This window comes from Mesoplodon mirus (assembly GCF_964341445.2).
Source record: "Mesoplodon mirus genome assembly, chromosome: 14".
Lineage (NCBI taxonomy): Eukaryota > Metazoa > Chordata > Mammalia > Artiodactyla > Ziphiidae > Mesoplodon > Mesoplodon mirus.
Window position 1 is genome coordinate 61,721,133 of NC_138990.1, and position 26,276 is coordinate 61,747,408.

The window sequence follows — 26,276 nt, forward strand, 5'->3', positions numbered from 1 at the left end:
GGGATTAATGGGAGGAAAAGAGGGAGTTATAAAGGGAGGGAGAAAGGAGGATACAAGTTTTAGTTTTAGATATATTGAGTTGGAGTTGCTAGGATATTCATGAGAAAATCTCTCACAGGTAAATGGAAAAGGAGAGCTAGAGCTTAGGAGAAAGGCCTGGACTAGAGATATTACATGTAGGATTGGAATTAGCAGTGGAGGGGTGAGAGATAAAGATAGTCGTGTGAGTGGATGCAGTCATTCGGGGGAAAATATAGAATAAAAGAAGACGGTGACTAAGGTAAAAACTTGAAGAATATCTACATTTAGAGGGCCAGAGGAAGAAGTCGAAGACAGAATGTGAAAACAGTCATGGAAGAAGATCAGTAAGTTGATGGTGTCAAATGTTGCAGAATGGGTAAGTGGTTTAAGGACAGAAAAGGCCACTGATTTTGACAATCAGGAGGTCAAATTAGTTGAGAGAGTAATTCCAGAAGAGTGGTAAGGATAGAATCCAATCTGTAAAGGCTGGGAGAAAGCAAACAGTAAAAATTAGAGGCAGATAATTCTGAGAAGTCTGGCAATGAGAAAAAGGAGCACTGAGAGAGAAGTTCTAGGAGGAAGTAAGATAAAAAGTGGTTGCTGCTTTTAGCTTTTAGGAAGTGAAGAATGGGAGACCAGAGCAACAATATGTCTGTGGGGCAAAACAAAAGGGATAAATTATGGCGACATTAAAGATACAAGAGACAGTCATAACGTTTTACAAAGTTAAAAGACCTTATTCACTTGGCTGTCACTCTAACACTACCCCACATCAACTTTTAGAGGTGAGGCAACTACGACTCAGAGAGACCAAGAGAATGCCAAGGTCAAGTGTCCTTAGCGACAGCCAGTAAGAAGTGAGAATGGGAAGAGAAGCAGAATCAAGTGATGGAAGGGTAGCTTGGGGAAGTGTGGGACACAATGAGTAAAGATATGGAGACAATTATAAGGAAGGCAGCTCTCAATTTTTTCAGTGAAGTAGAATGTAAAGTAATCAGCTAAATGTGAGAAGATCCTGAAACAAGTAAGAGACTGAGAACAGAAAGGGTTCCTGAAACAAGTAAGAGATTGAGAACAGAAAGGGTTCAAAGGACTATTGAAATAAAAACTACCTGTAGCAATAGGTTTCTTAATCCCACGTTCCCCTTATATCTTCTATAATATGGAGTTTCTTACTGTTTTTAAATTGACATTTACTAAAGACCTCAAATTATCCCTTACTCTTTCTCTCTTACTTAAAAACATCTTCTGGCAGAGGTGAGTACAATTCTAGGATGAGTATGCTACTCCTGCTCTTCACCCTCCTTGTCTTTTAAAATGAGAAGATACCAAATGTGGTCACTATCAACCTGCTTATTTTGAAATGTACATGTCTCATTCTAAAAAGCATAATGAAAGGAATTCTTTTCAGCGCAATACTCGGGAAACATCATACCTGCAGCAGAACAGCATAAAATTCTACATACTCTATGTGAAGAATCCATTTCTTAGAGATCCCTTAATAAAATAAATAGGCAAAGTTTCCTTTATTGGAGGAGGTAATGTTTTCTCCAGAAGAAAGAGAGAGTCTAATTTCAGCCATGTGATGATACAGAATAACAGTCAAAGTTAGCATATTACAGATATTCTGGGGTTTTTTTTCCTTTAGAAGCACACAAAGCACAAGCCTTGTTACATTTCTGTGCTGAACACAGACTGTCTTTAAGGGTATGATTCCCTTAAATCTGAAAGACCATTATTATTACATTTAAATCTGGCTCCAAACTAGCTTTTTAACTGTGAGCTCAGGCTTTGGAGTGTCATAGATCTGGTTCAAATCTTGGTTCCACCAGCTGACTTATCTTAGGCAATGTACTTCACCCATCCGAGATTTTGTATACCTAAAGAAGTGGGAATATTAATAGTACTAACCTCGTTAAGATTGCTGTGGGGTTTAAACAAAATGATGCTTCTAAAGTGCCTGGTAATGAGGAAATACTCAGTGAATGTTTGTTTTTATTGGGCTATTAGCTAATCCTCAAATCTGACCTGAGCTATATTTTCTGGTCTCCAATCCTTTAAACATCTTTTTTCCTCTTTCTACTGGCTGAAAGACCTAGCCCAAATGTCACCTACTGCAAGAAACCTTATAAGAAACTCCTATCTGGAAATGAGATCTTTCTCCTGTGAACAACTTTGTGCTTTGCAAAGGACCCTTGCTAATTACTGGCCTCTACTATGGTTATTTGTGAATAAGTTTCATCCTCCCTATTTTGGTAGGCTTCTTAGGACCATAAATCACCTCTATTCATTTTTATATTCTTCAGGCCCCACCACAGTGCTTTGTACATTTGAAGTGAGGAATGAAGTCATCAGCAATAAAATTCACAGAGTAAAAAATGAAACCATAAAGAACATGAAACAGACTTCCGGGTAAGATGGCGGAAGAGTAAGACGCGGAGATCACCTTCCTCCCCACGGATACACCAGAAATACAGCTACACGTGGAACAACTCCTACAGAACACCTACTGAACGCTGGCAGAAGACCCCAGACCTCCCAAAAGGCAAGAAACCCCCCACATACCTGGGTAGGGCAAAGCGGAGAGATCCCCACACAGAGGATCAGTGCCGAGCGGCACTCACCAGCCCGAGAGGCTTGTCTGCTCGCCCGCTGGGGCGCGCAGCGCTGGAAGCTGAGGCTCGGGCTTCGGTCAGAGCGCAGGGAGAGGACTGGGGCTGGCGGCGAGAACTCAGCCTGAAGGGGGCTAATGTGCCACAGCTAGCCGGGAGGGAGTCCGGGAAAACTCTGGAGCTGCCGAAGAGGCAAGAGACTTTTTCTTCCCTCTTGGTTTCCTGGTGCGCGAGGAGAGGGGATTAAGAGCGCTGCTTAAAGGGGCTCTACAGACGGGCGCGAGTCGCGACTGAAAGCGCGGAGCTCAGAGACGGGCGTGGGACGCTGGGGCTGCTGCTGCTGCCGCCAAGAAGCCTGTGTGCGAGCACAGGTCACTGCCCACACCGCCCTTCCGGGAGCCTGTGCAGCCCGCCACTGCCGGGGTCCCGGGATCCAGGGGCGGCTTCCCTGGGAGAACGCACGGCGCGCCTCAGGCTGGTGCAACGTCACGCCGACCTTTGCCGCTGCAGGCTCGCCCCGCACTCCGTGCCCCTCCCTCCCGCCCGGCCTGAGTGAGCCAGAGTCCCCGAAGAGGCTGCTCCTTTAACCCTGTCCTGCCTGAGCGAAGAACAGACGCCCTCCGGCGACCTACACGCAGAGGCGGGGCCAAATCCAAAGCTGAGACCCAGGAACTGTGAGAACAAAGAAGAGAAAGGGAAACCTCTCCCAGCAGCCTCAGAAGCAGCGGATTAAAGCTCCACAATCAACTTGATGTACCCTGCATCTGTGGAATACATGAATAGACAACACATCATCCCAAATTGAGGAGCCCAGAGTCAGTGCTGTGCCTCTGAGGTGGGAGAGCCAACTTCAGGACACTGGTCCACAAGAGACCTCCCAGCTCCACATAATATCAAACGGCGAAAATCTTCCAGAGATCTCCATCTCAACACCAGCACCCAGCTTCACTCAACGACCAGCAAGCTACAGTGCTGGACACCCTAAGCCAAACAACTAGCAAGACAGGAACACAACGCCACCCATTAGCAGAGAGGTGGCCTAAACTCATAAAAAGTCTGCAGACACCCCAAAACACACCACCAGACGTGGACCTGCCCACCAGAAAGACAAGATCCAGCCTCATCCACTAGAACACAGGCACTAGTCCCCTCCACCAGGAAGCCTACACAACCCACTAAACCAACCTTAGCCACTGGGGACAGACACCAAAAACAACGGGAACTACGAACCTGCAGCCTGCAAAAAGGAGACCCCAAACACAGTAACATAAGCAAAATGAGAAGACAGAAAAACACACAGCAGGAGAAGGAGCAAGATAAAAACCCACCAGATCTAACAAATGAAGAGGTAATAGGCAGTCTACCTGAAAAAGAATTCAGAATAATGATGGTAAAGATGATCTAAGATTCTATTTCCCAGATCCAAAATCTTGGAAATAGAATAGACAAAATGCAAGAAACAGTTAACAAGGACCTAGAAGAACTAAAGATGAATCAAGCATCGATTAAAAACACAATACATGAAATAAAAAATACTCTAGATGGGATCAATAGCAGAATAACTGAGGCAGAAGAACGGATAAGTGAGGTGGAAGATAAAATAGTGGAAATAACTGCTGCAGAGTAAAATAAAGAAAAAAGAATGAAAAGAACAGAGGACAGTCTCAGAGACCTCTGGGACAACATTAAACGCACCAACATTCGAATAATAGGGGTTCCAGAAGAAGAAGAGAAAAAGAAAGGGACTGAGAAAATATTTGAAGAGATTATAGTTGAAAACTTCCCTAATATGGGAAAGGAAATAGTTAATCAAGTCCAGGAGGCACAGAGAGTCCCATACAGAATAAATCCAAGGAGAAATACGCCAAGACACATATTAGTCAAACTGTCAAAAATTAAACACAAAGAAATCATATTAAAAGCAGCAAGGCAAAAACAACAAATAACACACAAGGGAATCCCCATCAGGATAACAGCTGATCTCTCAGCAGAAACTCTACAAGCCAGAAGGGAGTGGCAGGACATAATTAAAGTGATGAAGGAGAAAAACCTGCAACCAAGATTACTCTACCCAGCAAGGATCTCATTCAGATTTGATGGAGAAATTAAAACGTTTACAGACAAGCAAAAGCTGAGAGAGTTCAGCAAAACCAAACCAGCTTTACAACAAATGCTAAAGGAACTTCTCTAGGCAAGAAACACAACAGAAGTAAAAGACCTACAATAACGAACCCAAAACAATTAAGAAAATGGGAACAGGAACATACATATCAATAATTACCTTAAATGTAAATGGACTAAATGCTCCCACCAAAAGACACAGATTGGCTGAATGGATACAAAAACAAGACCCATATATATGCTGTCTACAAGAGACCCACTTCAGACCTAGAGACACATACAGACTGAAAGTAAGGGGATGGAAAAAGATATTCCATGCAAATGGAAACCAAAAGAAAGCTGGAGTAGCAATTCTCATATCAGACAAAATAGACTTTAAAGTAAAGACTACTAGAAGAGACAAAGAAGGACACTACATAATGATCAAGGGATCGATCCAAGAAGAAGATATAACAATTGTAAATATTTATGCACCAAACATAGGAGCACCTCAATACATAAGGCAAATACTAAGAGCCATAAAAGGAGAAATCGACAGTAACACACTCATAGTAGGGGACTTTAACACCCCACTTTCACCAATGGACAGATCATCCAAAATGAAAATAAATAAGGAAACACAAGCTTTAAATGATACATTAAACAAGATGGACTTAATTGATATTTATAGGACATTCCATCCAAAAACAACAGAATACACATTTTTCTCAAGTGCTCATGGAACATTCTCCAGGATAGATCATATCTTGGGTCACAAATCAAGCCTTGGTAAATTTAAGAAAATTGAAATTGTATCAAGTATCTTTTCCGACCACAATGCTATGAGACTAGATATCAATTACAGGAAAAGATCTGTAAAAAATACAAACACATGGAGGCTAAACAATACACTACTTAATAATGAAGTGATCACTGAAGAAATCAAAGAGGAAATTAAAAAATACCTAGAAACAAATGACAATGGAGATACGACGACCCAAAACCTATGGGATGCAGCAAAAGCAGTTCTAAGAGGGAAGTTTATAGCAATACAATCCCACCTTAAGAAACAGGAAACATCTCGAATAAACAACCTAACCTTGCACCTAAAGCAATTAGAGAAAGAAGAACAAAAACATCCCAAAGTTAGCAGAAGGAAAGAAATCATAAAAATCAGATCAGAAATAAATGAAAAAGAAATGAAGGAAACGATAGCAAAGATCAATAAAACTAAAAGCTGGTTCTTTGAGAAGATAAACAAAATTGATAAACCATTAGCCAGACTCATCAAGAAAAAAAGGGAGAAGACTCAAATAAATAGAATTAGAAATGAAAAAGGAGAAGTAACAACTGACACTGCAGAAATACAAAAGATCATGAGAGATTACTATAAGCAACTCTATGCCAATAAAATGGACAACCTGGAAGAAATGGACAAATTCTTAGAAATGCACAACCTGCCAAGACTGAATCAGGAAGAAATAGAAAATATGAACAGACCAATCACAAGCACTGAAATTGAGACTGTGATAAAAAATCTTCCAACAAACAAAAGCCCAGGACCAGATGGCTTCACAGGCGAATTCTATCAAGCATTTAGAGAAGAGCTAACACCTATCCTTCTGAAACTCTTCCAAAATATAGCAGAGGGAGGAACACTCCCAAACTCATTCTATGAGGCCACCATCACCTTGATACCAAAACCAGACAAGGATGTCACAAAGAAAGAAAACTACAGGCCAATATCACTGATGAACATAGATGCAAAAATCCTCAACAAAATACTAGCAAACAGAATCCAACAGCACATTAAAAGGATCGTACACCATGATCAAGTGGGTTTATTCCAGGAATTCAAGGATTCTTCAATATATGCAAATCAATCAACGTGATACACCATATTAACAAATTGAAGAAGAAAAACCATATGATCATCTCAATAGATGCAGAGAAAGCTTTCGACAAAATTCAACACCCATTTATGATAAAAACCCTGCAGAAAGTAGGCATAGAGGGAACTTTCCTCAACATAATAAAGGCCATATATGACAAACCCACAGCCAGCATCGTCCTCAATGGTGAAAAACTGAAACCATTTCCACTAAGATCAGGAACAAGACAAGGTTGCCCACTCTCACCACTCTTATTCAACCTAGTTTTGGAAGTTTTAGCCACAGCAATCAGAGAAGAAAAGGAAATAAAAGGAATCCAAATCAGAAAAGAAGAAGTAAAGCTGTCACTGTTTGCAGATGGCATGATACTATACATAGAGAATCCTAAAGATGCTACCAGAAAACTACTAGAGTTAATCAATGAATTTGGTAAAGTTGCAGGATACAAAATTAATGCACAGAAATCTCTGGCATTCCTATATACTAATGATGAAAAATCTGAAAGTGAAATCAAGGAAACACTCCCATTTACCATTGCAATAAAAAGAATAAAATATCTAGGAATAAACCTACCTAAGGAGACAAAAGACCTGTATGCAGAAAATTATAAGACACTGATGAAAGAAATTAAAGATGATACAAATAGATGGAGAGATGTACCATGTTCTTGGATTGGAAGAATCAACATTGTGAAAATGACTCTACTACCCAAAGCAATCTACAGATTCAATGCAATCCCTATCAAACTACCACTGGCATTTTTCACAGAACTAGAACAAAAAATTTCACAATTTGTATGGAAACACAAAAGACCCCGAATAGCCAAAGCAATCTTGAGAACGAAAAATGGAGCTGGAGGAATCAGGCTCCCTAACTTCAGACTATACTACAAAGCTACAGTAATCAAGACAGTATGGTACTGGCACAAAAACAGAAATATAGATCAATGGAACAGGATAGAAAGCCCAGAGTTAAACCCACGGACATATGGTCACCTTATCTTCGATAAAGGAGGCAGGAATGTACAGTGGAGAAAGGACAGTCTCTTCAATAAGTGGTGCTGGGAAAACTGGATAGGGACATGCAAAAGTATGAGATTAGATCACTCCCTAACACCATACACAAAAATAAGCTCAAAATGGATTAAAGACCTAAATGTAAGGCCAGACACTATCAAACTCTTAGAGGAACACATAGGCAGAACACTCTATGACATAAATCACAGCAAGATCCTTTTGGACCCACCTCCTAGAGAAATGGAAATAAAGACAAAAATAAACACATGGGACCTAATGAAACTTAAAAGCTTTTGCACAGCAAAGGAAACCATAAACAAGACCAAAAGACAACCCTCAGAATGGGAGAAAATATTTGCAAATGAAGCAACTGACAAAGGATTAATCTCCAAAATTTATAAGCAGCTCATGCAGCTCAATAACAAAAAAACAAACAACCCAATCCAAAAATGGACAGAAGACCTAAATAGACATTTCTCCACAGAAGATATACAGACTGCCAACAAACACATGAAAGGATGCTCAACATCTTTACTCATTAGAGAAATGCAAATCAAAACTACAATGAGATATCATCTCACACCAGTCAGAATGGCCATCATCAAAAAATCTAGAAACAATAAATGCTGGAGAGGGTGTGGAAAAAAGGGAACACTCTTGCACTGCTGGTGGGAATGTGAATTGGTACAGCCACTATGGAGAACGGTATGGAGGTTCCTTAAAAAACTACAAATAAAACTACCATATGACCCAGCAATCCCACTACTGGGCATATACCCTGAGAAAACCATAATTCAAAAAGAGACATGTACCAAAATGTTCATAGCAGCCCTATTTACAATAGCCCGGAGATGGAAACAACCTAAGTGTCCATCATCGGATGAATGGGTAAAGAAGATGTGGCACATATATACAATGGAATATTACTCAGCCATAAAAAGAAATGAAATTGAGCTATTTGTAATGAGGTGGATGGACCTAGAGTCTGTCATACAGAGTGAAGTAAGTCAGAAAGAGAAAGACAAATACCATATGCTAACACATATATATGGAATTTAAGAAAAAAAAATGTCATGAAGAACATAGGGGTAAGACAGGAATAAAGACACAGACCTACTAGAGAATGGACTTGAGGATATGGGGAGGGGGAAGGGTAAGCTGTGACAAAGTGAAAGAGCAGCATGGACATATATACGCTACCAAACGTAAGGTAGATAGCTAGTGGGAAGCAGCCGCATAGCACAGGGAGATCAGCTCGGTGCTTTGTGACCGCCTGGAGGGGTGGGATAGGGAGGGTGGGAGGGAGACGCAAAAGGGAGGGGATATGGGAACATATGTATATGTATAACTGATTAAATTTGTTATAAAGCAAAAAATAAATAAATTAAAAAAAAAAAAAAGAACATGAAAAAAATATGGGGAACACTGAATTGATCTTAGAAATCAGGTATCTTAAGAGAAGATCAATTTGCATAAAAGCAAGAAAAAGAACAGTAGGTTTACTTCATAAAAATTAAGCATTCATATTTCAAAAACATAATTGCACTATAAGCAGATATAAAATTAAATAAACTAGAAAAAAATTCAGCCCATACAACACTTTAATATTTAATAGAGAATCCCTACATGTAAATAAAACTTTTAAGTAATATAAATAATAAAAGTAGTCAAAAAGGGCTTCCCTGGTGGTGCAGTGGTTGAGAGTCCGCCTGCCGATGCAGGGGGCACGGGTTCGTGCCCCGGTCCGGGAAGATCCTACATGTCGCGGAGCAGCTGGGACCGTGAGCCATGGCCGCTGAGCCTGTGCTCCGCAATGGGAGAGACCACAACAGTGAGAGGCCCGCGTACCGCAAAAAAAAAAAAAAAAAAGTAGTCAAAAAAAAAAGTTGACTTTTTAAAAACCACTAAATGACTAATTTAGGTGACAAAATACCATGATCTCAGTTTTCTAAAATATGAATGTGAGAGAGAATATCATAAATACAAAAGTAAAAAGACTTAATGGCTTCACATTTTGTTGTATTTCTGGGAGTGACATCATGGTAGGGTAGCATTAAAGCTATTTATGTTCCTACTGCTTTTCTAATATAACTAAAAATGAAATTTACTGCAATGGAACTTACTTTTACAGAACTGAAGTCAAACCAATGATGACCTACCTAATCACATCCATAGTGGGCTTTTCTTCCCTGGGAAGACATTTTTTTAACACTACATGAAAGTTTGAACTACCTATATGTTGCATGATGTCTCTACTAAGTATACTTGAAAGTCAGAAAAGACCATCGCAGTTCCAAAGTGGATAACGGGGATGGTAAGCAAAAGTAGATAAATTACCAGTTTGTCTCCAGATTTTAAAGGTCAGGAGTTGAACTTCATGTAGAGAAATTTCCTATGAAAAAGTCCTCAAGTACCCTGCTTCTGAGAGACAAGTCTACTCCCAAAGGAAGCATAGCAAAGGGTGAAGTCACTGGTAGGGCTTTTATGCTCCACATGCAGAAACTATCCCATGTGAAAACTGGTAGAGAAGTCCTGTCTGACAGGAGAAACTCAAGATTTCTCAGGCTTGAACACTGCTGGTGGCATTGCAAATCAGTATGTTACTTGGCAATGTATATTAAGAGCCACATAAACTTTCAAACCCTTTGGCAGAGTAATTCCACTTCTAGGAATCCATCATCAGGAACCCCTACTAGTACTATTATTACTAAACTACAGTTCAATCACTTGATGGAATATTATTTAGCCTTTTAAAAAGGGATATGCAGAAACAAAAATTTTGTGCTTATATTAGAAAGAAAATAGAAAAACTTATAAACCACATTAGAACTACATCATAGAAACAAACAAAAATTAAAAAAGACACTGGCTTTGTACAGAGCAAAATGCTAATTTAGTGCCCATGGAGATGTCAATTGTTGCAAGAAGTCTATAAATCCATGTGTACATATGCCTCTTCTCAAACCACAAACACTAAAAATACAATTACTATAATACGAGACCACAATTTTATTTAATATTAAAAAAATGAGAACCACGTGCTAGGATTAAGAATGGGACAAGGATGCCCATTCTCACCACTCTTACTCAACATAGTACTGAAAGTCCTGGCCATTGTAATAGGCAAGAAAAAGAAATAAAAAGCATGAAGATTAAAAAAGAAGTAGTAAAGCTTTCATCTATTTGCTGATAACATAATTGTTTATATAGGGAAATTTAAAGAATCTACAAACACATACTAAGAACTAGTAAGTGAATTTAGCGAGGCCACAGGATACAAGTTAAAAAATATTCCATTTACAATAGTGCTAAAAAGAATAAAATACATTTAATAAAACGTATGCAAGACCTCTACACTAGAAACTAAAAAACATTGCTGAGAGAAATGACAGAAGATCTAAATAAATGGAAAGAAAATAAGTTCATGATGAAAAGACTCAAGAAATATTACGAAAACATCAACTGTTCCTAAATTTACCTATAGATTCAATGTAATCCCAATCATAATCCCACCAGGTTTTGTTTTTTTAATGTAAATCGACAAGTTCATTCTAAAATGTATAGGAAAATCAAATCATCTAGACTATTCAGAGCAATATTAAAAAAACAAAGTTGGAGGACCTACGCTACCTGACTTAGAAACGTAGCATAAAACTACAGTAATAAAGATACTGTGGTACTGACAAACAGATCAGTGAAACAGAATAGAAAGCCAGAAATAGACCCACACGTACACAGTCATCTGACTTTCAACAAAGGTACAAAAGAATGGGTAAAGGAAAGTTGTGTTGTTGCTGTCGTTTTTCAAACTGGTGCTGGAATAACTATATGTTCATAATGAAGAAAGAAAATGAACCTTGACCCCTACTTCAAATCATACACAAAATGTAACTTCAGATATATCACTGACCTAAATGTGAAAGTTAAAACCATCAAACTTGGGCTTCCTTGGTGGCACAGTAGTTAGGAATCCACCTGCCAGTGCAGAGGACACGGGTTCGAGCCCTGGTCCAGGAAGATCCCACATGCCATGGAGCAGCTGAGCCCGGGTGCCACAACTACTGAGCCTGTGCTCTAGAGCCCTCGAGCCACAACTACTGAAGATCGCATGCCTGGAGCCCAAGCTCCACAGCAGGAGAAGCCACCGCAATGAGAAGCCTGTGCGCCACAACTGGAGAAGGCCCGTGCGCAGCAACGAAGACCCAATGCAGCCAAAAATAAATAAATAAAATAAATTTATATTAAAAAAACCCAAAATTAAAACCATCAAGCTTTAGGAAGAAAACTCTGAGGAAAGATTCATGATTTGAGGTAGGCAAAAGTTTCTTAGGACGAAGAAAGCAGTAACTTCATATAAAAGAAAAAAAAGGATAAATTAGACATTATCAAAATTAAAAACTTCTGCACATCAAAAGACGTTAATAAGAAAATAAAGGTGTAAGCCACAAACTGGGACAAAATATTTGTGGAACATATATTTGACAAAGGACTAATATACAGAATATGTTTTTAAGGGGCAGAGTCAAGATGGTAGTGTGAGAAGATGCCAATTTAGTGTCTTCTCCCCACTAGGGTACCTGCCAGCCACTGGTGAGGGACCCTGACACCCAAGGAGATGGGAGGAAACCCCAAGTGAACTGGTAGGATGTGGGGGACAGAGCAGGGAGGAGAAGTGGAGGCCAGACAGGATCAGCGCCCCTGAGGCCAGGGAGATCAGGAGAGGTAAGCAGGAGGGACCCTCCGGAGGAGCAGGAGAGGAGCTGAGGGTGACTGCCCAGCCCACTTGGGCCCAGGGACCCTGCTGAGCTCCCAGGCTGGTCCCCTGTCCTCCAAGGCACCCCACCTCCCCAGCCACATTGGTCTTGGGGGCATACGAAGGAGGCCGAGGGGAGTTCAGGAGAGGCAGGCAGGAGGGACCCTCCAGGAGGAGTGGGAGAGGAGCAGAGGGCGTTTGCCCCGCCCACTAGGGCCCTGGTAGCCTGATGAGCTCCCAGGCCACTCCCCTGCCCTCCAAGGCCCCCCCAACCTCTGGCTGCATTGGTCCTGGGGGCATAGGAAGGATGCCAATGGGACAACAGGAGAGGCAGGTGGGAGGGGCCCTCCGGGACTGGAGGAGCAGGAGAGAAGAGGAGGAGCAGGAATGCCCTGCCCACTCGAGATCAGGAAGCCTGGTAGGCTCCCAGGTGAGGTCCCCCGCCCTCTGAGACCAGGGGTTGGGGGACACACCTGGGCCCCTTCTGTTCCTTGAGCCTAAGCCCCACCCCCCACAGCCCCTAGGGCCTTTTCCAGCCCTGTGGGTCCTAAGCATAGGCCCCACTCACCGCCCAAACCTTGCCCTTGCTTAGGCCCTGCCCTCCACAACCAAGGCCTTTCCCCTTGCCTTTTTTTTTTCCCTCTTTTCCCTCCTTGTCTTTTTTACTATTGTGGTACTGTTGTACCTTTTGGTTGTTGATTCACCTATATTTTTATTTTTATATTCTTTCTAACATATCTGTTAGTTTCCTAGTCTAATTTTATTTTTTACTTTGTTATTGTTCTCTCTCTCTCTCTCTTTTTTTTTTTTTTTGCCACTGCATGCTGCTTGCAGGATCTTGCTTCACAAGATGGGGGTCGGGCCAAAGCTCCTGCGGTGGGAGGTCCGTGTTGGAACCACTGGACTAACAGAGAACCTCAGATCCCAAGGAATATTCACTGAGGTGAGGTCTCACAAGGGTCCTCATCTCAGCACCAAGACCCAGCTCTACCCAACAGCCACCAAATTCCAGTGTTGGAAGCCTCAGGCCAAATAACCACTAAGACAGGAACACAATCCCACTCAAAGAAAAAAAAAAATGAGACAGCAAAAAAAATATGTCACAGATGAAGGAGCAAGGTAAAAACCTACAAGACCAAATAAATGAAGAGGAAATAGGCAATCTACTTGAAAAAGAATTCAGAGAAGTGAGTAAAGATGATCCAGAATCTTGGAAAGAGAATGGAAGCATGGATTGAGAAAATACAAAAAATGTTTAACAAAGATCTAAAGAACTAAAGAACAAACCAACAGAGATGAACAACACAATAACTGAAATGAAAAATACACTAGAAGGAATCAGTAACAGAATAACTGAGGCAGAAGAATGAATAAGTGAGCTGGAAGACAAAATGGTGGAAATAATGGCCAAGGAGCAGAATAAAGAAAAAAGATGAAAAGAATTGAATACAATCTCAGAGACCACTAGGACAATTCTAAATGCACCACATTTGAATTATGGGGGTCCCAGAAGAAGAAGATAAAAAGAAAGGGTCTGAGAAAATATTTGAGGAGATTACAGTCGAAAACTTCCCTAACATGGGCAAGAAAATAGTCACTCAAGTCCAGGAAGCACAGAGAGTCCCATACAGGATAAACTCTAGGAAAAACAAACCAAGACACATATTAATCAAACTAACAAAAATTAAATTCAAGGGAAAACCAAAAAATAACATACAAAGGAGTCCCCATAAGGTTATCAGCTGATTTTTCAGCAGAAACTCTGCAGGCCAGAAGGGAGTTGCAGGATATACTTAAAGTGATGAAAGAGAAAAACCTACATCCAAGATTACTCTATCCAGCAAGGATCTCATTCAGATGCAAGGGAGAAATCAAAAGCTTTTCAAACAAGGAAAAGCTAAGAGAATTCAGCACCACCAAACCAGCCTTACAACAAATGCTAAAGAAACGTCTCTAGGCGGGAAATGCAAGAGAAGAAAAAGACCCACAAAAACAAGCCTGAAACAATTAAGAAAATGGTAATAGGAACATACATATCAATAATAACCTTGAATGTAAATGGATTAAATGCCCCAACCAGAAGACACAGACTGGCTGAACACATACAAAAACAAGACCCATATATATGCTGTCTACAAAAGACTCACTTCAGACGTAGGGACACATACAGACTGAAAGTGAAGGGATGGAAAATGATATTCCATGCAAATGGCAATCAAAAGAAAGCTGGAGTAGCAATACTCATATCAGATAAAACAGACTTTAAAATAAAGACTGTTACAGAGATAAGGAGGGACACTATATAATGATCAAAGGATCAATCCAAGAACAAGATATAACAATTATAAATGTTTATGCACCCAACATAGGAGCACCTCAATACCTAAGGCAAATGTTAACAACCATGAAAGGAGAAATTGACAGTAACACAGTAATAGTAGGGGACTTTTAACATGCCACTTACACCAATGGACAGATCATCCAAACAAAAAATAAATAAGGAAACACAAGCTTTAAATGACACAACAGACCAGACAGATTTAATTGATATTTATAAAATATTCCACCGAAAAGTGGCAGAATACCCTTTCTTCTCAAGTGCACATGGAACATTCTCCAGGACTGATCACATCTTGGGTCACAAATCAAGCCTTGGAAATTTTAAGAAAACTGAATTCTTATCAAGCATCTTTTCTGACCACAACGCTATGAGACTGGAAATCAATTATAGGAAGAAAATTTGTATAAAACACAAATACATGGAGGCTAAACATGTGCTACTAAATAACCAAGAGATCCCTGAAGAAATCAAAGAAGAAATAAAAAAATACCTAGAAACAAATGACAACAAAAACATGACGACCCAAAACCTATGGGATGCAGCAAAAGCACTTCTAACAGGGAACTTTACAGCAATTCAATCTCACCTCAAGAAACAAGAAAAAGCACAAATAAACAATCTAACCTGACACTGAAAACAACTAGAGAAAGAAGAACAAAGAAAACCCAAAGTAAGTAGAAGAAAAGAAATCATAAAAATCAGAGCAGAAATAAATGAAATAGAAACGAAGAAAACAATAGCAAAGAACAATAAAACTACAAGCTGGTTCTTTGAGAAGATACACAAAATTGATAAACCCTTAGCCAGACCCATCAAGAAAAAAAGGGAGAGGACGCAAATTAATAAAATTAGAAATGAAAAAGGAGAAGTCACAACTGACATCGCAGAAATACAAAGGATTATAAGAGACTACTACAAACAACTATATACCAATAAAATGGACAACCAAGAAGAAATGGACAAATTCTTGGAAAGGTACAATTTTCCAAGACTGAACCAGGAAGCATTAGAAAATATAAACAGACCTATCACAAGTAATGAAATTGAAACCATAATTAAAAATCTTCCAACAAACAAATCTCCAGGACCAGATGGCTTCACAGGCGAATTCTATCAAACATTTAGAGAACAGCTAACACTGATCCTTCTCAAACTCTTCCAAAAAATTGCAGAGGGAGAAACAATCCCAAATTCATTCTTTGAAGCCACCATCACCCTGATACCAAAACCAGAAAAATATATCACAGAAAAAGGAAATTATAGACCAAAATCACTGATGAACATAGATGCAAAAATCCTCAACAAAATACTAGCAAACAGAATCCAACAACACATTAAAAGAGTCATACACCATGATCAAGTGGGATTTACCCCAGGTATGCAAGGATTCTTCAATATATGCAAATCAATCAATGTGATACACCACATTAACAAATTAAGGAATAAAAACCATATGATCATCTCAACAGATGCAGAAAAAGCTTCTGACAAAATTCAACACTTATTTACAAATAAAACTCTCCAGAAAATGGGCATAGAGGGAACCTACCTCAACATAATAAAGGCCATATATGAGAAACCCACAGCAAGCATCATACTCAATGGTGAAAAACTGGGGCTTCCCTGGTGGCGCAGCGGTTGGGAATCTGCCTGCCAATGCACGGGACTCGGGTTCGAGCCCTGGTCTGGGAGGATCCCACATGCCGCGGAGCGGCTGGGCCCGTGAGCCACAACCACTGAGCCTGTGCGTCTGGAGCCTGTGCTCCTCAACGAGAGAGGCCACAGCAGAGGCCCGCGTACCGCAATGAAGAGTGGCCCCCGCTCCCCACAACTGGAGAAAGCCCTCGCACAGAAACGAAGACCCAACACAGCCAAAAATAAATGAATAAATTTAAAAAAAGAGTTATTAAAAAAAATAGCAACAGTAGGGGCAACAGGAGGGTGGATCCCATCCCATTCATTAGATGGCTTTCTGGTTTCCACATGATTTAAAAAAAAAAAAAAATGGTGAAAAACTGAAAGCATTTCCTCTAAGATCAGGAACAAGACAAGGATGACCACTCTTGCCACTCTTATTCAACATAGTTTTGGAAGTCCTAGCCACAGCAATCAGAGAAGAAAAAGAAATAAAAGGAATACAAATTGGAAAAGAAGTAAAACTGTCACTGTTTGCGGATGACATGATACTATACATAGAAAATCCTAAAGATGCCACCAGACAACTACTAGAACTAAACAATGAATTTGGTAAGGTTGTAGGATACAAAATTAATGCACAGAAATCTCTGGCTTTCCTATACACCAACAATGAAAAATCAGAAAGAGAAATTAAGGAAACAATCCCATTTACCATCGCAACAAAAAGAATAAAATATCTAGGAAAAAACTTGCCTGTGGAGGTGAAAGACTTGTAATCAGAAAACTATAAAGCACTGATGAATGAAATCAAAGATGACAAACAGATGGAGAAATATACTATGTTCTGGATTGGAAGAATCAATATTGTGAAAATGATTATACTACCCAAAGCAATCTACAGATTCAGTGCAATCCCTATCAAACTACCAATGGCACTCGTCACAGAATTGGAACAAAAAATTTTACAATTCATATGGAAACACAAAAGACCCTGAATAACCAAAGCAATCTTGAGAAAGAAAAACAGAGTTGGAAGAATCAGGCTCCCTAACTTCAAACTATACCACAAAGCTACAGTAATCAAGACAATATGGTAGTGGCACAAAAATAGAAATATAGATCAATGGGACAGGCTAGAAAGCCCAGAGATAAACCCATGCACATATGGTCACCTATTTTATGACAAAGGAGGCAAGAACATACAATGGAGAAAAGACAGCCTCTTCAATACGTGGTGCTGGGAAAACTGGACAGCTACATGTAAAGAATGAAATTAGGACACTTCTTAACACCATACACAAAAATAAACTCCAAATGGATTACAGACCTAAATGTAAGACCAGACACTGTAAAACTCTTAGAGGAAAACATAGGAAATACACTCTCTGACATAAACCACAGCAAGATCTTTTTTGACCCACCTCCTAGAGTTACAGAAATAAAAACAAAAATAAACAAATGGGACTTAATTAAACTTAAAAGCTTTTGCACAGCAAAGGAAACCATAAACAAGACAAAAAGACATCCTCGGAATGGGAGAAAATATTTGCAAATGAAACAACAGACAAAGGATTAATCTCCAAAATATACAAATAGCTCATGAAGCTCGATATCAAAAAAAACAAACAATCCAATTAAAAATGGGCAGAAGACCTAAATAGACATTTCACCAAGGAAGACATACAGATGGCCAAGAGGCACTTGAAAAGATGGGTCAACATCACTAATTATTAGAGAAATGCAAATCAAAACTACAATGAGGTATCACCTCATGCCAGTCAGAATGGCTATTATCAAGAAATTGAGAAACAATAAATGTTGGAAAGGGTGTGGTGAAAAGGGAACCCTCCTGTACTGTTAGTGGGAATGTAAACTGACACAACCACTATGGAAAACAGTAAGGAGGTTCCTTAAAAAACTAAAAATAGGATTACCATATGATCCAGCAATCTCATTACTGGGCATATACCCTGAGAAAACCATAAATCAAAAAGAGACATGTACCACAATGTTCATTGCAGCACTATTTACAATAGCCAGGACATGGAACCAAGCTAAATGTCCATTGACAGATGAATGGATAAAGAAGATGTGGCACATTTATACAATGGAATATTACTCAGCCATAAAAAGAAATGAAATTGAGTTATTTAGTGAGGTGGATGGATCTAGAGTCTGTCATACAGAGTGAAGTAAGTCAGAAAAACAAATATTGTATTCTAATGCATATATATGGAATCTAAAAAAAAAATGGTACTGATGAACCTAGTTGCAGGGCAGGAATAAAGATGTAGACATAGAGAATGGACTTGAGGACATGGGGTGGGAGGGGGAAGCTGGGGCGAAGTGTGAGTAGCAACGACATATATACACTACCGAATGTAAAATAGCTAGCAGGAAGCAGCAGCATAGCACAGGGAGATCAGCTTGGTGATTTGCAATGACCTAGAGGGGTGGGAAAGGGAGGATGGGAGGGAGGCTCAAGAGGGAGGGAATATGGGGACACATGTGTGCATATGGCTGACTCACTTTGGTGTACAACAGAAACTAACACAGTATTGTGAAGCAATTATACTCCAATAAAGATCTATTAAAAAAGAAAAAGAATATGCTTTTAACATTCCCACAGCTCCAGTAATAAAAAAGGTAAACAACTCTATTAGAAAATGGCTAAATGATATGAACAGATAGTTCACAAAAGAAGCTACACAAATGGCTAATAAGCACATGAAAAAGTGCTGTCACCAGGGAAATGCAAACTAAAACTACAAAGAGATACTACCACATACACACATATACTAGAACGGCTAAAATTAAAAAGACTAACATCAAATGATGGCAAAGAGAACTCTTAGCATTGTTGGTGAAGTGTAAAATGGTACAACTACACTGGAGTGTAGTCTAGAAGTTTCTAAGAAAACTAAACACTCACCTGATTTATGACCCAGCAAATCCTCTCCTAAGTAATTTTCCAAGATAAATGAAAAAAAATGTCAACAACAACAAAAAATTATACAAGAATGTTCATAGCGGCTTTACGCATAATAACCAAAAACTGGAATAACCAAAAAACTGGAAATAGGCAAGCTTCCTTCAATAAGGAGAATAAACTATGGTACAGTCATACAATGGCATATTATTCAGCAATAAAAATACTTATCCATGTTACAACATGAATTAAAAATCTCTAAACATGTTGAAAGAAGCTTTATACAAAAGAGTACACTGTGTGATATCATTTACATGAAGTTCAAGAAGAGGCAAACTAATCTTTGGCTGAAGAAATGAGAACATATGGTTAGTGCTGAGAGGCTAGGCAGGGATTTTCTAGGAAGAGGTACAAGAGAACGTTCTAGGATGATGGTAATGTTTTTTATCTTGATAGAGGTTTGGATTACACAGATGTAGGTATTTATTTGCCAAAATTCAGCTCTTGAACACTTATAATTAAAATGTATATGTCCATGCCGCTCTTTCACTTTGTCACAGCTTACCCTTCCCCCTCCCCATATCCTCAAGTCCATTCTCTAGTAGGTCTGTGTCTTTATTCCTGTCTTACCCCTATGTTCTTCATGACATGTTTTTTTCTTAAATTCCATATATATGTGTTAGCATACAGTATTTGTCTTTCTCTTTCTGAGTGAAAGAGCGGCATGGACATATATACACTACCAAACGTAAGGTAGATAGCTAGTGGGAAGCAGCCGCATAGCACAGGGAGATCAGCTCGGTGCTTTGTGACCGCCTGGAGGGGTGGGATAGGGAGGGTGGGAGGGAGACGCAAAAGGGAGGGGATATGGAAACATATGTATATGTATAACTGATTAAATTTGTTATAAAGCAAAAAATTAAAAAAGAAATAAAACTGAAAAAAAAATGTATATGAATTTTACTTCAAAAGAAAAAAAATTAGGAATTATTGAGTTCTAGTTAATGATATACATGCCAAAGTATTAGCTGACAGTGTGCTGATGTCTGCAATTTTCTTTAAAATATATATAAAAAAAGAGATGGACTCATGGACAAATAGATGGGTAGATAAGTGGAAAAACAGGCATAGTAAAATGTAAATGATAAAATCTGGACGTGGGTATACAGGAATTCACTGCAAAATTATTTTTTCAACGTTTATGTTAAATTTTTTCATAATAAAATGTTGGGAGAAAAACAGATACGACTGCTTTTGATATTGACAGAATATTATTTTTTACTTCCTTTTTTATTTTCTAAGTTTTCTATAATGTGCAATAGTCTTTACGATCTTAAACATTTTTAGAAGAAATTACAATTATATTTCTTAAAATAATCAAATATAAATTATTTTTAAAACAAGTTAAAAATCTTACCTTAGATTCAATGAAAATTAAAATATCCACTATTTTTAAACTCACTGTCATTTAATTCACTAAAAGCCTTAAAATATTTAGTTATGTAGGAAGTCACGGTTTTTGAACTAATTAAAAATTTTGAACTAATCAAATGTGGTATCAAAGTTTTCTCTTTTAATGTCTAATATTAAACTTTCCCTTGTACTCAAACCTCCCCGTGTTAATTAATGTATGCTCATTAAAAGTACATCATTTCTTAAACTCTATAATAACTAAGCAGGGCAACATTTCTTAAGAAATCTGAAAGTTGGCTGTTTACTAAAGGGCTTTATCTTTAGATAAGCACAAGCTTTAAGCCAGGTGCTAGTCATTTGTGTCTTGTTAATTTCCAAAACAAACAGAGGAGAGTGCCATGCTATTTCCATTACACACACTTCACCATTAGGACCAGGGTTTATGAGCTTGACATTGCTCCAGGAATAATGGTTTCATTCCTCACTGAAATAAAATAATGTGCCACATAACTCAGCAATGTGGAACTTCTGAAAAATGTTGTCATGTTAAACATGGTCATATTTTTAAAGTCTCCATTATGCCAAAACAAAGGCCATTTGCTGTAGAGAACTCACTCTGGGCACAGAAAACTCTCACATGGGCCTCAGACTTACCTCATCGCTATGTCATATGATTCCGGGTGAATACAAGTTTGGTCCAAAGGATTTGGCTTTAGTACAGCATTCACTGCAGTTCTGCTCTTCTTCTTGCCTTGCTTCTCATTTCTGACTTCAACACCTGCTGAAGATGCCACAGCAACTCCCTGCATTTCGCCTGCAGATTCAGTATGCTGACTACTGTAACCATTCAAAACAACATGGGGGCGGTGGGGGGAGGGAGGGTTAGGGGGTGGGCAGAAAAGAGTCTTTAATTAAAAATGTGCTTATTTCTCTGCCATACAAATATACACAAACAGCAACCAGATTCTGACCATTCACTTCACAGAAATTACCACTTAGTTTAAACACTGTTAATAGGGTTTTCTGTTACTTAAAGCCAAAAACATTCTTAAGTGATTCTGCCTGTATAACTGGCATTCTAGGAGAGAATAGAGGGAAATGGAGGAAAATTAATTAAATAAGGAGAAGGAGAAGGTGATTTCTCAGAGCTGAAGAAAAAGCTCGCCAAAGGAATCTACAGAGTATAAAATAGAATGAATGGGAAAAGAATGAAAAAGACACTTTGACATATCATGGGGAAACTTTAGAATATAATTTTTTAAATTAAGAGAGAAAAATAAAACAGATTATTGAAAGGAACTAGAATCAGACTGGCATCAGTTTTCTCACTGACAAACATCAGATGCCAGAACACAGTGGAATAATATTTTAAAAGTCTAAGACAAAATGATTTTGAATCTAGAATCATATACCTGGCCAAAGTAGCATTCAAATTAAAATCATTTTCAGACATGTAAGGACTGAAGTACAACCCATATAATATACCCTCTCTGAAAAGAGTTTCTTAAGTATATACTCCAGCAAAAACAATGAATTCACGAAAAATGATAATGTGGGCTACAAGAAACAATGATGAGCACAGAAACCATAAAAAAATTATTAGGTTAAATAACTGCTCATGAATAATGTAGAAAATATATTAAAAGGACACAGTCTGAAACTAAAATCCCAGATCATCTCACCATAGCACATAGTGTTGAAGGGAGGAAGATTGGTAAAGAGACCTGAGGTTCTAGTCTTCTCCAGGAGGAGGACAGAGAAACCTATTAACTCCAGAGACCAATCCAAATCAAATTTAAAGATAGTCACCAGAAGAATAAAAGTAAGATATACAAGCTGAAATCACTAAGAGGAGATAAAGATGAGTAAGACAAGAAGAGAAACAGGGAGAAAATGTGTTAACTGATAAATCCAATGAACAGCAATGAAAGGAAAAGAATCAGAAGGCATGAAGAGAAAATATATAATAAGATGGAAGATCAAGTCCAAACACATCAATAAATATAATAAATGTGAATGTATTAATAAGACTGAGCAAACCTAAAAAATCTATTTGTTTATAAGAGTCATAAAAAGTTGAAAGTTTGAAAATAAAAAATACCAAGCATATTCTGAAAAGGTAGATATAGCAACAATGCCAGCAAACAAAACGGACTTCAAAGTAAAAAACATTCAGTGAGATAGCAAGAGTCATTCTGAATAACAGTATGACCTGTCAAGGAGATATAACAGTCATGAATCTTCAAGTCCTTCATTACCAGTTGAAAAAATTTAAGGCTTTAAAACAACCCAAATGTTCATCAACAGGGCACTGATTAGATTAAATTATAGTCCATCTATAAATTAAATACTGTGCAGGCATTATATATAAATGATAATTTATATATAATGATATAAATAAATATATAAATCAATATGTAATATTTGGAAAGAGATCCAAGATATATTACTGAAACTAATAAAACAAGTTTCAAATAGTGGTATAGCATGATTCCTTCTGTATGCATTTAAAAACAACAAATACGTTATTAATTTACATAAATTTATTTTCAGGAAGCAATATATAAGAAACTATTTTGAAGTGACAAGTTGAGGTGCCCTTTTCATTTTATTCTTTTTTATACTGTTTGAATTTTCTAACCAAGTGTTCAAAAAACATAAAGTAAGAAACTCCATTTCTTTTGCTTTTGGGTTTGGTGGTCTACTTAGAAAGAACTTCCACTACTCCAGCAGTCTGCAAAATTTATCCATGTTTTTTTCTGGTACTTTTACAGTTTTACTTTTTCCATTTAAGTGTATGATCCATCTGGAATTTATTTGGGTATAAGGTATGGGGTAGGACTGTAGCTTCTCCCACACATACAAAATTCCAGTTGTCATAATGTCACTTACTGGATAATTAATCAATTTTTCCAACTATTTGAAATATCACCTCTATCATAAACTAAATTCCCTCTGGGCTTGATATATTTCAGACTCTATTCTGTTCTACCTGTTTCTACATCAAAACCAAGCTGCTTAATTACTATGGCTTTATAATATATTCTACTATCCAGTGGGGCTGGTTTTTCCTTAGTCTTTTCCAGGAAAAAAAAATTATTATTACAACTTTGTCAAAAGAAAAAAATACACATGAATGAATCAGGTAGTCCCAAAGAAGCAAATACATAAAAGCCATTCTTTCATGATTACAAAATGCTAAGAAGCTTACCAAATTTCTTTGCATTTGTGCTACCAGGATTAGAAAGCAAGGATTTAGCTCTTAATCGACACATCTGATAATTAATGATTTAGCCAGTTTTCAGTGAGGAAGGAGCGGGGAAACCCAACTATGCTTAGGGTAAAAGCTGTCAGTATGAAGTGGTCATTGAGAAGTCCTCTTTGTTACCTCATCTCATACCAATCCTTCCTACTTGTGGTGCTCCAATCACACTGGCCTTAATTTCATTTCCTGAATACACCAAAGTGGGTCCTGCCTTAGGATGTTGCACATGTACTGTATGCTCTGCCTGGAATGCCCTCCTTCTGATCCCTGTGTGACTGGCTCCTTCATTTCATTCAAAACTTGGCTCAAATAACTTTTCAATGAATAACTCATATAAAGCAGTTTATTGCTCCCCAAAGGCAGTATCATATTGCTTTGTTTTAATTTTTATAATACGTATTACATCTGAAACTATTTATTTTTACTAGTTTATTTACTATCTGTCTCATACATTAAAATTTAACTTCATGAGGCCAGGGAATTTGTTGATTTGCTCACTGCTGTATTCCCAGTGCCTAGCAAAGATTAGACAGTTGACACATATTGAATGAAGAAATGAACAAATAGACAGCTAGGATTTGATTTATGCCAGTGAGAAGGATGGGTAACAGAAAGAGAGGAGGTTGATAATAGAACAGACAGTGTACACTTCAATAATGACCTGCAAAATGTTCGAATATAATCCTGGTTGACTCTGATGAAACCAGCACACTGTTGGAAAGATTTTGGACCTAGCCCTTTCACTTTCTTCAGCTGTTCTCGGTTGATGAATGGCCCATTTTTCTCGCGCCATTCAATAATATTTTTGGCTCGGTTGGCATTGAGTCCAGCAATATGCCTAAAAAAATAAACAAAATGAGTAATGTGGCCAATGTAATTGTTCTAAGAGTACTGAAAGAAAACATCTCATCTGAAAAGACAATGATATAAAACATTTGCATCATAAAAACTACAATTACATCTTGTCATATGTCTCTACACTATTCACATTCCTTGTGTTTCTGAATCAAGTAATAATTCTGCCTATTCCTGGTTAGCTTACAAAGTGAGTTAGCAGTAGAAGTTACAATAGCTACAGCTGCATTGTACTATTCTATTTTTTTGATCAGCCTGTTCTCATTAGTAAAGACTTGAACTATAGAAAGGTACTTATTCATGATATAAAAACTCTATCATTACATAGTTGGCTTGGTGTTAATTAGAGAATCTTAATTTTATTACAGAATTCCATATATGGCATTATGGAATGTTTGTCACTGTGGTAGAAAAGCAACACCTAATAATGCAAGGGATATCTTCTGCTATTCCAATTTCAAAGCAGAAAGATCCAGATTTTTTCCACAGGTCCAGAATTTCATGCTGCATCAGCAGAGTTGTATAATAAATTTAAGACTAGGAACAAAAAAGCAGCTCTTCTACAGCCACAGGGGGGAAAAAAAGAACATATAAGACATGATTACAGTACAATGAAGATTTTGAGATGTGACTTGTGGAATCAAGGTAAAAATATGGTAACCATACCTTGAACCCTCAGGATTTATCTTTTGGTGACTGCCAGCTTTGACAGATGTAAGCAAGAGACTGAACTAGTGAAAAATATCTGCTCTCCTGTGGTGGGAAACAGCTCTTTTCCATGTTAACCTAATTTAAATTCTATTAGCGACATTAATACACTCGATATTCAACCATATGTTCTTCACGTTAGATTTCCAGGATTAAAAATAACATGAATTGTTATAATTCCTTTCTTAAATGATGCCTTCCGTTCTGACTGATTACCTAAAGCAATGTATGAACTCATAGATTTTCTACACTTGACAACTTTATACACGTGTCCCCTTGCTCTAGCTGAGTTTGAACTGGATAGCAAGTAAAACTCAAGATTCTGTGATCTTCAGCCACAGACTTCTTGTCTCACCTTAACAAAACTTCTGAACAGATGTTAATATCCACTCCCACAAAGCTGACACATTCTTCTACAACACTATCCAGTGTGGCCTTGAGTAGAGTCTGAGACACATCGTGCTGAAAAGACAAAGATCAAATATGAATCAAAAGTAAAGAACATGCAAAAAACCACATTCAAAAAAAGACAGACAAGATGAAAAGGCAGAGGGCTATGTACCAGATGAAGGAACAAGATAAAACCCCAGAAAAACAACTAAATGAAGTGGAGATAGGCAACCTTCCAAAAAAAAGAATTCAGAATAATGACAGTGAAGATGATTCAGACCTTGGAAAAAGAACAGAGGCAAAGATCGAGAAGATGCAAGAAATGTTTAACAAAGACCTAGAA

At 38.2% G+C, this 26,276-nt stretch overlaps 1 protein-coding gene across 4 annotated transcripts in view; it reads right to left on the reverse strand.

Annotated features, from left to right (window-relative positions):
* The window catches only part of SRBD1 (S1 RNA binding domain 1), a 233,450-nt gene that overhangs the window by 15,575 nt on the left and 191,599 nt on the right, over nucleotides 1-26,276 (reverse strand). For 3 of the 4 annotated variants that reach the window (XM_082643125.1, XM_082643128.1, XM_082643127.1), the window contains exons 17-19: nucleotides 25,899-26,005; nucleotides 24,642-24,818; nucleotides 21,370-21,552 (exon numbers count right to left, since the gene is read on the reverse strand). In XM_082643125.1, coding sequence (XP_082499251.1) covers nucleotides 21,370-21,552; nucleotides 24,642-24,818; nucleotides 25,899-26,005 — 467 coding nt within the window. The remainder of the gene's footprint in view (nucleotides 1-21,369; nucleotides 21,553-24,641; nucleotides 24,819-25,898; nucleotides 26,006-26,276) is intronic. The other variant, XM_082643126.1, reaches the window with a different exon arrangement.